Source organism: Scyliorhinus torazame, chromosome 6, assembly GCF_047496885.1.
Source record: "Scyliorhinus torazame isolate Kashiwa2021f chromosome 6, sScyTor2.1, whole genome shotgun sequence".
Classification (NCBI taxonomy): Eukaryota; Metazoa; Chordata; class Chondrichthyes; order Carcharhiniformes; family Scyliorhinidae; genus Scyliorhinus; species Scyliorhinus torazame.
The window spans coordinates 302,654,187-302,670,090 of record NC_092712.1 but is presented as its reverse complement, the minus strand read 5'-3'; the positions used below and the strand labels follow the sequence as shown (position 1 = coordinate 302,670,090).

At 47.8% G+C, this 15,904-nt stretch overlaps 1 protein-coding gene across 2 annotated transcripts in view; it reads right to left on the bottom strand.

Moving 5' to 3' along the window:
• Positions 1-15,904, bottom strand: part of LOC140425535 (MARVEL domain-containing protein 3-like) — a 50,392-nt gene that overhangs the window by 24,677 nt on the left and 9,811 nt on the right. For both annotated transcript variants that reach the window (XM_072509939.1, XM_072509940.1), the window contains exons 2-3: positions 14,682-14,922; positions 12,418-12,593 (exon numbers count right to left, since the gene is read on the bottom strand). In XM_072509939.1, the coding sequence (XP_072366040.1) occupies positions 12,418-12,593; positions 14,682-14,884 (379 nt within the window). In that variant the 5' untranslated portion in view covers positions 14,885-14,922. The remainder of the gene's footprint in view (positions 1-12,417; positions 12,594-14,681; positions 14,923-15,904) is intronic.

Below are 15,904 nucleotides of genomic sequence, written 5' to 3'. Positions count from 1 at the left end.
AAGTCAAGAGCTTCTGCTGTTGAGTCACTCTTGAGGTGTTGGTTCTTTACATTGCATGTGTATGATTAATGAGCCAGTGTTTCCAGGGACTTTGGGGTACGATGGTCATAGATGCCTATCCAGTATCTCCTCCAGGCCTTGAAACAACTTGGGAGAGGAAGCAAGGAATTCCACTGAAGCTACAGCACAGAAACAGGTCATCAGCCCAACCAGAATCAGCATTTACCCAGATCTCTTCATGGGGAGGGGGGGGCCAATGCCCTCGCCTTTACCTCGCTGATCGCCCGTCGAAGCATCCTGCTCAGCTGGCGGCCAGCAATGGAGAAAATCAAATTCGCCATCCGTGGGTCTGAAGAGGGCTTCCACAGAACTTGGGATTGAACCCGATTGCCCCAAACTCCTGCTTTTTCTCCAGGGCCCTGCAAATGTTTCCTTTTCAGGTAATTATCTAATTTCCTTTTGAAGGCCATGGTTGAATTTACCACCAGTGCACTCAGGCACAACGGGTAGCATCCCTGCCTCGGAGCCAGAAGATCCAGGTTCAAGTCCCACCCCAAGGCTAAATGGCCAAGGGACGTGTATTTACTTTGTTTAAATAAAAAGAACTTATCCAATTAAGGGGCAATTTAGTGTGGCCAATCTACCTACCCTGCACATCTTTGGGTTGTGGGGGTGAGATCCACGCAGACACGGGGAGAATGTGCAAAATCCGCAGGAACGGTGACCCAGGGCCGGAATCGAACTCGGATCCTTGGTGCCGTGAGGCAGCAGTGCATTCACAACGTGGCCAACAGGTTGAGTATCAACTTGCAAAATCCGTCAAACATACATGGCAGGAGGTAAGAGCGGGAGAGATTCCTGGTCAGTCATGCTTGGCATGGAGTGGCGCCCCCCCTCCAGGTACAAGCCTCTGGCGATAGACGGGCAACCTGGTCCAGGAAAATCCTCGCTCAGATGAAAGTCTTCCTTGTGCACCAGCTAGGTACGGGAGTGGTTAGCACGGTTGCCTCACGGCGCCGAGGTCCCAGGTTCGATCCCAGCTCTGGGTCACTGTCCATGTGGACATTCTCCCCGGGTTTGCGTGGGTTTCACCCCCACAACCCAAAAGATGTGCAGGGTAGCTGGATTGGCCACACTAAATTGCCCCTTAATTGGAAAAAATGAATTGGATACTCTAAAATTAAAAAAGAGAAAAAAAATCTTCTCTTCTCCCAGGAAAGCAACGCACAGGCTGGTTTAGCTCAGTGGGCTAGACAGCTGGTTTGTGATGCAGAACAAGGCCAGCAATGTGGGTTCAAATCCCGTACCAGCTGAGGATTCTGAATTCTCTCTGTGTGTACCCGGACAGGCACCGGAATGTGGCGACTAGGGGCTTGTCACAATAACTTCATTGCAGTGTAAATGTAAGCTTGCTTGTGACAATAAAAGCTTGTCATTATTATTATTAACTCCCAGCTCCTCATGAACACACAAATGCTCACAGTACACAGAAAACCAGCAGCTTTTGCTGTAATTGAGGTTCCAGCCACATTATTCGTGTCTGAGTCTTTCTGTTTGACAGCAAGATTGACTAGCCAACACGGAGGCAAACAATCTTAAACTTTCATGTCTCTTCATTAGTGTTCCCTGACATCTAGTTTAGGAAAACCAGTAAGCACCATTAAAAATCTTCGAAAACCCAAACTAGTGTGGAAAACCTACGTCTAGTGGGCAGTTATGACTTATTCAGCAGGGGAACTTTTCATTTGCCTTACAGACAACGCAACGTAAAAATTGGTCACGCCCTGTGCAATTGGGTTGTGCCTGTCTGCTTTCTCACATTGCACTCCAATAGTTTAAGCAAGCCCAATTCTTCACAATCAATGACTTAAGGTGCCAATTATATGTGACCACTTTTGTCGGCTACAAACGGGTCCGGTCCGAGTTAGTAAAACTTGGTTTATTGCAGAGCAATTATATTTACAATGTACATCAGATCGCAGCCGGGTCTGCTTTGTCGGTTGCATACCTGGCCGGAGGGGTGGGGGGTGCTCGTATTCGGTGAGACTCACAGCGAGGCAGATTGCGCCAACTCCGTGGCTCTGCTTCAGGTTATAACAACCAGCAGTTTGAGAGCAATAATCAGCAGGGGTCTGTAAGAATGAGAGCACAGGAGGTTCGGTCCCATTCTCACCATGTGTCAATGACAGCAACCTGATGTCTGAACTTTTTAAAATATAAATTTAGAGTACCCAATTAATCTTTTCCAATTAAGGGGTAATTTTAACGTGGCCAATCCACCTACCCTGCACATCTTTTGGGTTGTGAGGGCGAAACCCACGCAAACACGGGGCAAACATGCCAAATCCGCACGGACAGTGACCCAGAGCCGGGATCGAATCTGGGTCCTCACCGCCATGAGGCAGCAGTGTATGTCTGAACTTTTTTTTTTATAAATATATTTTCTTAAAGTTTTTCGATCAAACAAAAATTTCCCATTTTACAACTTTGTAATAATATATACATTGATCGTTTTTAAATAAATAATATGCTAACGGCAACTGCCAACAACAAAATAAAAAACAGAAATAGTAACTAAAATAGTAACTTCGTAACATCTAATATAAATAACTAATATATAAACACACACACAAAACCCCTGAGGACCCAAATGAGCCCCCCCCCCCCCCCCCCCCCCCGGTTGCTGCTGCTACCTTCTCCATTTCCCTTATCGTTCTGCGAGGTAGTCAAGGAACGGTTGCCACCGCCTGGTGAACCCTTGAGTCGAACCTCTTAGTGCGAACTTTATCCGCTCCAATTTTATAAACCCTGCCATGTCGTTTATCCAGGCCTCCACGCCTGGGGGTTTAGCTTCTTTCCACATAAGTAGAATCCTTTGCCGGGCTACTAGGGACGCAAAGGCCAAAACATCGGCCTCTCTCGCCTCCTGCACTCCCGGCTCATCTGCAACCTCAAATATAGCCAACCCCCAGCCTGGTTCGACCCGGACCCCCACCACCTTTGAAATCACTTTTGCCACACCCACCCAGAACCCATGCAATACCGGACATGACCAAAACATGTGGGTGTGGTTCGCCGGCTTCCCGCGCATCTCCCGCACCTATCCTCCACTCCAAAAAATCTACTCAGCCTTACTCCAGTCATATACGCCCTGTGTAGAACCTTGAATTGTATCAGGCTGAGCCTGGCACACGAGGACGAAGAGTTTACCCTACTTAGGGCATCTGCCCACAGCCCCTCCTCAATCTCTTCCCCCAGCTCCTCCTCCCATTTTCCCTTCAGCTCCTCTAGCATCGTCTCCCCCTCGTCTCTCATTTCCAGGGGGCCCGTCGGGGCCTCAGCTCCCATTAAGGTATGAAGCATCGTGCTCACATACGCCCCAACGTCGGCTCCCTCTGCCCCTTCGGGAAGACCCAAGATTCTCAAGTTCTTCCTCCTCGAGCTATTTTCCAGGGCTTCCGGTCTCTCCATACACCTCTTATGTAGTGCCTCGTGCGTCTCCGTCTTCACCACCAAGCCCTGTATCTCGTCCTCATTCTCGGCAGCTTTTGCCTTCACTCCACGGAGCTCCATCTCTTGGGTCTTCTGCGCCTCCTTTAACCCCTCAATCGCCTGCAGCATCGGCGCCAGCACCTCCTTCTTGAGCTCCTCCACACATCGCCGGAGGAACTCCTGCTGTTCCAGGCCCCATACCAACTGGCCTCCCTCCACCGCCATCTTGCTTCTCACTTCCCTTCTTTGCCGCTGCTCCAGAGGATCCTCCACAACCTGGCCACTATTATCTCTTCTGTCCATTCACATCCAGGGGGACTCCCTTCTATATCGCCTCACAGTGGGTTTAGCCTTCGAAAATTGCCGTTTGGGCTCCCGATAAGAGCCCAAAAGTCCGTTAAAACGGGAGGTGCCGAAACGTGCGACTTAGCTGGTCATCGCCGCACCCGGAAGTCCCCATGTCTGAACTTTTAAAGTTACTACCTGCTGCAGCTCTGGTAATGTCACGATTTATCATCTCATTTTGAGTGGGAATGAAGGATTCAGATTGGGGCAGGATAAAGCAACACTGTAGGTGAGCCAATTCTCCTCCAGCACATCAGCAAAGGCAGAGTCCGGAAGCCCTACTGTACAAGGTCAGACAACAAATGAAAGCAGAGGCTGAAAATGTCATGGGAGCAATCTGAACAAAGCAAAAACACCTCATGTAGCATCACACGATGGCAGCTAATCCATCAGGAGACTGCCATGTACAAATACAATAAACACAGTTTATAACATTGTTGAATCCTGCAAACCAAATGGAAAAGAAATTCAGGCTTCAGCAAGCAGGACCACGGAGTCACATTTTCTCTGACTTGCAAGCTGCAGAGATTTGAAAGATTGAAATACAGCAAGTCTTAATAAGCTTATTCACCTGCACTCAAACCTCAAATGGATTTAGGAGGTGGGTAGCTAATTATAAGATTAAATAGTGATACTCAAGTAACGCACAGTGCTGGTCAAATGTTACTAAGTAGTCTGTTGTTTTTTCTGCTAGATTGGCCACCTGTTCTCTAGCTCTGTGCAAGTGTAGCAGATATCATGCGCTGGTGAAATAGATAGCAGGTTGGTACTTTGAGCTTTCTCTGCTATTGTGGACACTGCCAGCACAATGCTGAGCAACAAAAACATATCCCCACTAATAGTCTGGAATGCAGTTCGGATCACACAACGGATAATCTGTCGAGTTGCAGAGCACCTCGTTACATAACAAACAGAACATTTAGTCCCTGGTTAATCCTGTCTGAACAGAAATCGCCAAATTCCAGAAAGCTAGATGTCCAACACTGTACGGGAAATAGCAAGGATGCCTCGACTTTGGGTACCTAATTCAAACGTCCCATCATGGGCCTTTCAGCAAGCACATCTGACACAATTCCTGTGGGATCAGGTGGGAGAACTGTCCTCTGCACACCACTCCCCATATGAGAATTTGCAATTCTTTCACAATTCATCATTTTCCCAAAAAGACGAAGAATAAACCTCCTGTATGCTCTCAGATAAAGTTTGCTTTGCCTGGCGGTGGTGGGGGTGGGGGAAGAGAAGAACTTCAAGTCAGCAGACATCTATGATTTGTTGTTATGACGCATGGACAGAGAAACAACATTGCACGAGTATGCTGCAACGTAATAGCTGTTGCCTAGCCCTGGGTTCTATGGTTGAAACTTACAACACTGGTTTCAGTACAGTCACAACTCATACCTGCTATGCATCTTGAAGAAAAAAATGCTTTAATGGGTGTGGCTCTTTCCTGAAACTGCTGGTTAAAACTGGTTTGGTTATTGTAGTTTCGGAAGGGCAGATATGGATACAGTCCAATAGAAACTCCAAAGTCAATTTCTGTGCAACAACAACAAAACAATGAACTGTATCCTTTCGCTGTTTGTACCATTTTACTTGTAGTTAATCCCTACAGTGCGGAAGAAGGCCATTCGGCCCATCAAGTCTACACGACCCTCTGAAAGAGCACCTACCTCGACCCACGTTCCCCCCCTATCACGTGACCTCATCCAATCCCGTAACCCCACCTAATGTTTGGACAGTAGGGGGCAATTTATCATGGCCAATCCACCAAACCTGAACAGCTTTGGACTGTGGCAGGAAACCGGAGCACCCGGAGGAAACCCACGCAGACACGGGGAGAACGTGCAGACTCCGCACAGACAGCCACCCAAGGGCAGAATTGAACCTGGTTTCCCTGGAGCGGCGAGGCAGCAGTGCTAACCACTGTGCCACCACGCTGCCCCAAATACATTTTTAACTTCTTCGAAGTCCACGGGCAGGATTTTCCACACCTCTCGCTACTGGGCAACACACATTTTTCTCGACAAGAGTTCATAAATTACAGGTCATAATCCGTGTCCCCATTTCTTCAGACAGCAGCTGTCAAATACTCTGCTATTCCCGCTTACAACGCCCCAAGATCCATCCTTTGTTCCTCATTCCATTACAACTACTTTGCATTGTATCATTATCCCATTTGTTATTTAGTCTCTCCTGCCTTCCACCCTGTCACAGAGCTTCCTTTTGTTACTTTCCCCCCCTCTGCATCGGATTACATCTCCAACATTTTCCAGTTTAAAAAAAGCCATAGCCCCGAAATATTAGGCGGGATGTTCTAGCCCCGCCTATCGTTGGGATCGTGTACTCCCGATGAAGGCGAATGAACTTTTGGCTAACCACCCCCCCCCCCCCCTCCCCCCCCCGGCGCACACAGAGGGTCTCAACACAGCGGGGCTGTAAAGTCCCAGCCATTCAGTCCGTTTCTCCTCACACATACTCGCTGACCATCTGCGCCATTTGCTTTTTTAAAAAATATTTTTATTCGCCACATTTTCAGCATGTTCCCAATACAAAAGAGAAACACAAACAACCCCAACAATATAAAAAAGGGAAACAACCTCCCGCAAACCCCCCCCCCCCCCCTTCAACAGTAACCAACTCCCGGGAGTCCATAATAAACAAACTCCAAGAATTGTCGAGCCCCTCCTCCGTTCCACCCCTCAGCTCAAACGTCACCTTGTCCAGGGTCAAAAGCTCCAGCAGCTCCCTCCGCCACAGAGGCAAAGCATGGAGAGACTGACCTCTACCCCAAAAGGACCCACCTACGAGCGATCAGTGACGTGAAGACTAAAATATCCGTCCCCGCTTCCGCCTGCAAATCGGGCCGGTCCGACACCCCGAAAATGGCTTCTAGGGGACCGGGCTCCACATCCATGTACATGACCCCCCCCCCCCCCCCGATATTGTACTGAACACCATCCTCCAAAACATTTCCAGCTTCGGGCAGGGGCAAAACATATGAGCGTGGTTTGCGGGACCCCTCCCACATCTCTCACAGTCATCATCCACTCCCCCCAAATAGCCGGCTCATATTAGATTTTTTGAGGTGCACCCGATGTACGATTTTCGGCTGTATCAGCCCCAGCCTCACACACGAGGTCAAGGCATTCACTCTCCGCCCACCACAATCCCTCCTCCATCATCACCCCCAGCTCCTCCTTTCCCTTAATCCCCTCCAGAGACACCCGGTCCTCCTCCTGGATCCTCCCGTAGATCGGCGACGCTACCTCCCTCCCCCACCCCCCCCTCCTCCTCAACCCCCCCGCTGACAGCACGACCTCCAGCAACGAAGAGGCTGCCACTATCGGGAAGGTCGGGAAAACCTTTCTTGCGAAATCCCGAACCTGCAGGTACCTAAACGCTCCCCACTGCGTCAACTCTGCAGCATTTTCTGTTCTTAAATCCATTTTCTCGACATGGCTGCATGTTCTGGTTTAAGGAAGAAATCACGAGCAACGACATGCAACTAACAGGGCTGCCAACTTTACTGAGTTAAGTTGTCAGATCCGTGACGAGGTTAACAGCATGTTTGTCTCCGAATGACAAGGTTCCGGGTTGGAGGGCAAGATTGACCTTCTGAGGAAGTGCTGCATCGTTGGAAGTGCCATCTTTCAGGTAAGACATTAAATCAAGAGCCTGCCTGCTTAGGCAGAGGTACAAGATTCATTATTCCAAAGAATAATAAGCAAAGTTATCTCTGGCCCAATATTTATCTTTCGAACCAACAGCAGAAAGCCAGGTTAGCTGGTCATTATCACATTGTGGAAGCTTGCTGTGCACAAATTGGCTGCCAAATTCCCTGCATTACCGCAGCGACTACACCTCATTGCTGTAAAGCGCTTGAAAACATTCAATGCTTGTGAAATGTTTATGTGTATGTACAAGTCTTTCTTTCCTTTAACGTAAATGCGGTACTATTTGCAAATGTCATGTGTTGTATATTTTATACATCAGAGCAATGCAGGGGTAACAATAGTTTCTAAGTGTGCAGTGGGGTGATTTACAAGAGTGTTAAAATGTCTCTGCAATCTCAAAATGCCTGCATTCATAGAATCCCCACAGTGCAGAAAGGGGGCCATTCAGCCCATCAGGTCTTCACCGGCCCTCTCAAAGAGCACGCTACCTGGGCCCAATCCCCCACCCTATCCCCGTAACCCCATCTAGGGGCAATTTATCACGGCCTAACCTGCATATCTTTGGACTGTGGGAGGAAACTGGAGCACCCGGAGGAACCCCACGCAGGCACGGGGAGAACGTTCAAACTCCACACAGACAGTGACCCGAGGTCAGAATCGAACCGGGGTCCCTGGCGCTGTGTGGCAGCAGTGCTAACCACTGTGCTGCCACACTTTCAAAAGAGCCATCAGAGCCACAATAGACTAAATAACCTCCTTCTGTGCTGTACGATTCAATGGTTGGGATCTCCCGCTGGCATGGAGCCCCCATGGGTTCCCCCGGCAGCGGAGGGGGTGAACAATGGGAAACTCCATTGACAATGGCGGGACCACTTCTGCTGCTACAACATACCCCTGGAGGGGCAAAAAACCCACCCCATGATTCTATCTTCCGTGAAGCAGGGCGTCAGTAAATCCTTTGAGAATTTGTGACCATGGCTCAAAAAAAATGATCTTCCATCTCTCTAATAACTATATCTCTACTGGTTACCTATTTTTCTCCTTTGTGCCTCCCTGCATCACCACGGGCTCATTAACATTAGCATCACCTTCTCCCCTGTATCTCCAATCCTGTCCTCGTCAGACTCTTAAAAACATGGGACAGTTTCAGGGGTTGTGGGGGTCTCTCTGCTTCTCCTCACAACTTCGATGTCTTACGCTTCTGACTTTTCTCAGCTTGCCGAGTGAGTGCCTTGCCGAGTGAGTGCCTTGCCGAGTGAGTGCCTTGCCGAGTGAGTGCCTTGCTGTGGCACATCCCCCGTTAACCTGACTGGTGATCGACCCGTGCTCCAGTTCAACACTGGAATCCACATTATAGGAGAGATGTGAAGGCACTGGAGAGGGAGCAAAGGAGATTTACCAGGATGTTGCCTGGGCTGGAGGGGTTTAGTTATGAAGAGAGATTGGACAGACTGGGGTTGTTTTCCTTGGAGCAGAGGAGACTGAGGGGGGGGGACATGATTGAGATGGATAACATTATGAGCGGTATAGATAGAGTAGACAGGAAGAAACTTTTCCCCTTGGTGGGGGGTGGGGTGGGATCAGTGACCAGGGGGCATAGACTTAAGGTAAGGGGCAGGAGGTTTAGAGGAGATGTGAGGAAAATCTTTTTCACCCAGAGGGTGGTGGGATTTGGAACTCACTGCCTGAACTGAAAGGGTGGTGGAGGCAGAGACCCTCGACATTTAAGAAATATTTAGATGTGCACTTGTCATGCCAAGGCACATTAGGCCAAGGGCCAAGTGCTGGAAAAATGGGATTCGGATAATTAGATGGTTGTTTTGGACCAGCACAGACACGATGGGCCGAAGGGCATTTTCTATGCAGTAGACCTCGATGACTCTATAACACTCTTCTGCCCCGGTAACAGATTCTTGCAGCACTACATCCATGTGTCGTATTTCTGGATAGCGCGTCGGACCAGGAAAACCCACGTCATGTATGTCAACAATAAATCACACACACGTCATGTATGTCAACAACAAATCACACACTCGTCATGTATGTCAACAACAAATCACACACACATACACACACAATTTTCCTAAAGCTAACTCCTATTAGTTTCTAAATGCAGGTGGGTTGGTTTTCAGTGTGTGTGGGTAGAAGTGGGTTGGTTTTCAGTGTGTGTGGGTAGGAGAAGTCTTCCATTCGTGGGACTGTTCTGTGAAAAACGTGGCATATCTTCCAGATGGCACGTCCATTGCAAGGTAACACTGTATGCAAATTTCTGTCTTACGATTTGTCAAATCACTGCATCGGCAAATCTGAGTGCCAGTGTTCATTCAATCTGAAATTTTTTTACACAGAATTTACAGTGCAGAAGGAGGCCATTCGGCCCATCGAGTCTGCACCAGCTCTCGGATAGAGCACCCTACCCAAGCCCACACGTCCACCCTATTCCCTTAACCCAGTAACCCCACCAAACACTAAGGGCAATTTTGGAGACTAAGGGCAATTTAGCATGGCCAATCCACCTAACCTGCACGTCTTTGGACTGTGGGAGGAAACCGGAGCACCCGGAGGAAACCCACACAGACACGGGAGAACGTGCAGACTCCTCACAGACAGTGACCCAGCAGGGAATCGAACCTGGGACCCTGGCGCTGTGAAGCCACAGTGCTAACCACCTGTGCTACCGTGTTGCCCTTAAATATGCCAATTCTACCACTTTCTTTTAGAGCCATCACTGAATGGCAATGCAAATGTTGCAGCCTCTCAGACAACACCGGGTTATTGCAGATGTGAAACCCAACATTCTATAAAGTCAAAACAGTCAAGTATCATCCAATTGGACAGTGCGTCTTTTTGCTTTCCAGTTGGTGGAGGGAGGCCGTGCGTCACAAGGGTGGACGTGTTGGCCAACGATTGGCTGGAACATGGGGGCAAGTTATATGATAGAATTTGTCACATCTAGTCACATTTGGCGCAGTTAGAGGCAGAGAGGGTAGTGACAAGGGCAGCAATGGAATCAGAGCTCAAGGAGATTTCAGTAAGCAACGAGAAATCATACACTTTTGAAGAACAGGCCATGCGATAACCCAGGCGTAACACTACCTTGAATTGGAGTATTGAGTTTTAACTGTAATACTTATCAAAACATTGGTCTGGATTCTCCGGTCCACTAGCCGCATGTTTCTCGGGAGCGTGTCGCTCGTTGGCGGCGGGATTCGATTTGATTTGATTTATTGTCACATGTACCGAAGTACAGTGAAAAGTATTTTTCTGACCGGGTGGTGAAGATCAAGGAGAAATGGGAAGCGGAGTTGGGAATGGAGATCAATTGGGGAGTATGGAGTGAGGCACTGCGAAGGGTAAACGGGACCTCCTCTTGTGCAAGGATGAGCCTGATACAGTTTAAGGTGGTGCACAGGGTGCATATGACTCGGGCGAGAATGAGTGGGTTCTTTCAGGGGGTAGCAGATGAGTGTGAGAGGTGTGGGCGGGGGCCAGCGAATCTTGCGCACATGTTTTGGGGTTGTGAAAAATTGGGAAGATTCTGGGCGGGAGTGTTTGCGGCCTTAGCCAGGATAGTGGAGGAGGGAGTGGACCAGGACCCTTTGGTGGTGATATTTGGGGTTTCAGAGAAGCCGGAGCTCACGGAGAAGAGGAAGGCCGATGTCTTGGCCTTCGCCTCTCTGATTGCACGGCGGCGAATTTTGCTGGAGTGGCGCTCGGCATCGCCACCGGGGGTAGCAGCATGGTTGGGTGACGTGTATGACTTCCTGCGGTTAGAGAAGATAAAGTATGAGTTAAGGGGCTCAGCAGGGGAGTTTGAGAAAAGGTGGGGGATGTTTGTGACCGTGTTTGAGGAGCTGTTCGTTGCAGGGGGTGTGGGTAATGGGGAAGGGGGTGAAAAAGGAGAAAAATCTGTACAAACTATAGTTGATTGTTGGGAAGAATGTTTCCCAGGGTGTTTATTTGCTGTAACCTACTTTGAAACAAGTTTGAATAAAATGCGTTTTTAAAAAAAAGTATTTTTCTGCGGCCGAGGGAACGTACACAGTACGTACATAGTAGACAAAAGAATAATCAACAGAGTACATTGACAAATGGTACATCGACAAACAGTGATTGGTTACAGTGCGGAACAAGGGGCCAAACAAAGCAAATACAGGAGCAAGAGCAGCATAGGGCGTTGTGAATAGTGTTCTCACAGGGATCAGATCAGTCCGAGGGGGAGTTGTTGAGGAGTCTAGTAGCTGTGGGGAAGAAGCTGTTCCTATGTTTGGATGTGAGGGTCTTCAGACTTCTGTACCTTCTGCCTGATGGAAGGGTCTGAAAGAAGGCAATGCCTGGGTGGGAGGGGTCTCTGATAATGCTGTCTGCCTTCCTGAGGCAGTGGGAGGTGTATACAGAATCAATGGGAGGGCGGCAAGCTTGTGTGATGTGCTGGGCTGAGTTCACCACACTCTGCAGTTTCTTGCGATCTTGGACCGAGCAGTTGCCTCAGGATCCTCTACTCCTGCCACTTGTCAATGGGATTTCCCATTGAAGCCACCTCACAATGCTGGAAACCTGTGAGCCCGGCTGCACTGCCGTTGGGAATAGAGAATCCCAAGAGCCAGAGAATTCCGGCCTATGCAATATGGAAATATCGATAGTGATCCTTTTATATTGTCAGAATATGTGGCTACGAATATGAAACCCAATATTACTGCTGTGTTACAAACATCCGCTTGCCAACATATGAATATTTAATCAACAGGAAGTACTATTTTCAGCAAACCAGTGTCACAGAAAAACGGGCATTGACAAACTGTGCGACATCACGCTTCTCTCCAATCCCAAGATAAAAGGAGGTTTGCTTATCAATTTAAAAATCACACTGCAATATTTAATTTAAGGTCAGTTACATTATGCATACCTCTTCTTGAGCACAAATACGAGCACTTTGTCCCAAAGGATTCTTTTGGAGGAGTGCTCGTTGGTGATGCCGAGGTGTAATAAGGCGGTGATGAAGATGATGGCCGGCTGTTTGGCTGTGATGGTGGCAGTCGCAAACTTGGTGGTCTGGAGTAAGATTCTCCTTGTGGATCATATCTACAGAAACAGGACATTTTAAACTCAAAGCAAATGTTCAACAGTTTTCAAAGGTTCAAAACAAATTCAACACTGATAACTGGACTATAATATCTTCAGGATTCCCTAGAAGGTTAAACAATGAAGGTTTTAATTAGGCAAATAAAAGTAAAGGCAGCAAACCCGGCATACAGCAGATAGGTCCCAGCCGGGCCTACCAATCACACCGGTCCCAATCCGGGCCAGCTTTTAACTACCTGGTTCACGAGCTCCAGCTGCTAGGCCTCCACCCCTCCGTGGGGAAGCTCATATTCTATGAGCCCCATGGGGAGATCAATTGGGTCACCCCTGTGGGTCTCGTGAGGGTATTACGTGGACTTAGATCACCTACTGTGCCTGCACTTGTGGAAGAGTCCGACTACTGTGGAAGAGTCCGATTACTGAACAGCCCAATTTGGCAAACCTTACTGGATAATTCCGTACAATATTGCGGTGCACCACTATTGTGTGTGTGGGGTTGTTACTTTTATCATTTGTTTATATGAACTCTTTCAATATACACTTTACAATTGTTTCCATCTCATCTTTCATTTGCATTTTTAAAAATTCACTCCTGCGTTTTCTTTAAAAACAAATGTCAGCTGCGGTAGACCAATCCCTTCCCCGGGATATTTTAATCCCATCTCAATTTGGAATGACACTTGAATGTATATTTTTGTGGGTCAGATGTGCCTGGTTCATCACAGGTTAGATCACTGTCTTTTAATACTCATGTGTTGTAGTGAACATGTGCATGGGTCCTGGTATACAGTTCACTTTTAAATAGACAAAACCCAAAATAACGAAAATTGCCGTCAATCTTTGAAACTACCCCAGAATAATTTTGACCATACAGCATTCGTTCCAAAAAGCCAAGCAGGAGGGGAAAGCCAATGGATGCACAGACAGTCGATGTACATTATTGTACAAAAACGTCTGGGCTTGAACGACTGCTGAAACCTTCAGTTGCCAAGATTCATTTTGCTTTAATAAATTAAAACACGTTCTCCTTACAGCTTGACAATCGTCACTTTTAGCAAAATCATCCCTAAAGTTTGGAGGACTTAATTGACAGAAAGGGAAAGGTATCGAGAGCAGATATACTGCATTAGGATCTTTCCTCAATTAAGTTTTAGTTCCAACAGAAACTCAAGTGCTCTTCCAAGAAAAGAGAACTTGCATTCATAAAATACCTTTCACATCTTCTGAACAATTAGTTGGCTTGACAAACAGTGGTTCATTTTTGAATTTCTTTTATAGAAGCAAGTTAACAATCAATTTGCACAGAGCATGTTCCACAAATAGCAAATGATGAGACAGTCTGCATTTGGCGGTGTGTAAGATTGATCCCTCTTGCTAAATCGCTGGCTTTGAAAGCAGACCAAAGCAGGCCAGCAGCACGGTTCAATTCCCGTAACAGCCTCCCCGAACAGGCCCCGGAATGTGGCGACGAGGGGCTTTTCACAGTAACTTCATTTGAAGCCTACTTGTGACAATAAGCGATTTTCATTTCATTTTTCATTTCATTTCATGTCAAGAAGTCACCAAACATTGTATGGTAGCACAGTGGTTAGCATTGTTCACAGCACCGGGGTCCCAGGTTCGATTCCCGGCTTGGGTCTATGTGGAGTCTGGACATTCTCCTCGTGTCTGCGTGGGTTTCCTCCGGGTGCTCCGGTTTCCTCCCGCAGTCCCAAAAGATGTGCTGCTAGGTATGGAGATTCTGAATTCTCCCTCCGTTTACCTGAACAGGCGCCGGAATGTAGCGACTTAGTGCATTTCACAGTCACTTCATTGCAGTGTTAATGTAAGCCTACTTGTGATTGTGTGGGTTTCGCCCCCACAATCCAAAGATGTGTAGGGTAGATCAATTAGCCACGCTAAATTGCCCCATAATTGGAAAAAATGAATTGGGTACTCTAAATTTATTTTTTTTTAAAGCCTACTTGTGACAATAAAGATTATTAAAAATTTTCTATTTATGTCCACTTCAACAGGCAGACACAACCTAAATAAAATACAGGACATATGACACGATGGGATGGAAAACAACTATAAAATGGAACATACCTCTCACTAGAAGGGTCCGGTTGCCTGGAAGGATTTGGTTTGCTTTGGTGAGACTCCCTGGGTTCTCGCCGATCTTCTCTGCTACGTCGACCTGAATGATTATTTTCAGCGCCGGGTTGATCTGGGCGTCTTCGTTCCCGATGAGGTCGATTGGAGGGTCGACTTCTGTCAGAACCTCTTGGAACTTTATTTGAATCAGACATTCTTCAGCCTCATTTGATCCCACGTCTACTCGTCAAATCTGAAGATGAAAAATACATTTGTATGAGAGAATCGTAGAATGGTTTTAACACAGGTGGCTATTTAGCCCATCGATTCAATACTGGCTCTCTGCAACAGCAATTTAGCTAACCCACGACCCCCATCCTTACTCTGCAGCCTCGCAAATATCTGCTCGACAGGTGCTTAGCCAGTTCTTTTTTTGTAAGTCGCAATTGAATCTGCGACCAACACACACTCAGGCTGTAAGTTCCAGAGCCTAACCACTCGCTGTGTGAATCTGTCCCCACCACACTCTCAAACAGTGTATTCCAGAGCCTAACCACTCGCTGTGTGAATCTGTCTCCACCACACTCTCAGGCATAATGTTCGAGAGCCTAACCACTCGCTGTGTGAATCTGTCCCCACACACTCTCAGACAGTGCGTTCCATATCCTAACCACTCGGTGTGAATCTGTCTCCACCACACTCTCAGACAGTGTGTTCCAGATCCTAACCACTCGCTGTGTGAATCTGTCTCCACCACACTCTCAGGCATAACGTTCCAGAGCCTAACCACTCACTGTGTGAATCTGTCCCCACCACACTCTCAAACAGTGTGTTCCAGATCCTAACCACTCACTCTGTCAATCTGTCCCCACACACTCTCAGAGCGTTCAAGATCCTAACCACTCGCTGTGTGAATCTGTCTCCACCAAACTCTCAGACAGTGTGTTCCAGATCCTAACCACTCGCTGTGTGAATCTGTCTCCACCACACTCTCAGGCATAACGTTCCAGAGCCTAACCACTCGCTGTGTGAATCTGTCCCCACACACTCTCAGACAGTGCGTTCCAGATCCTAACCACTCGCTGTGTGAATCTGTCTCCATCACACTCTCAGATAGTGCGTCCCAGATCCTAACCACTCGCTGTGTGAATCTGTCCCCACCGCACTCCAGACAATGTGTTCCAGATCCTAACCACTCGCTGTGTGAATCTGTCTCCACCACACTGTCAGACAAT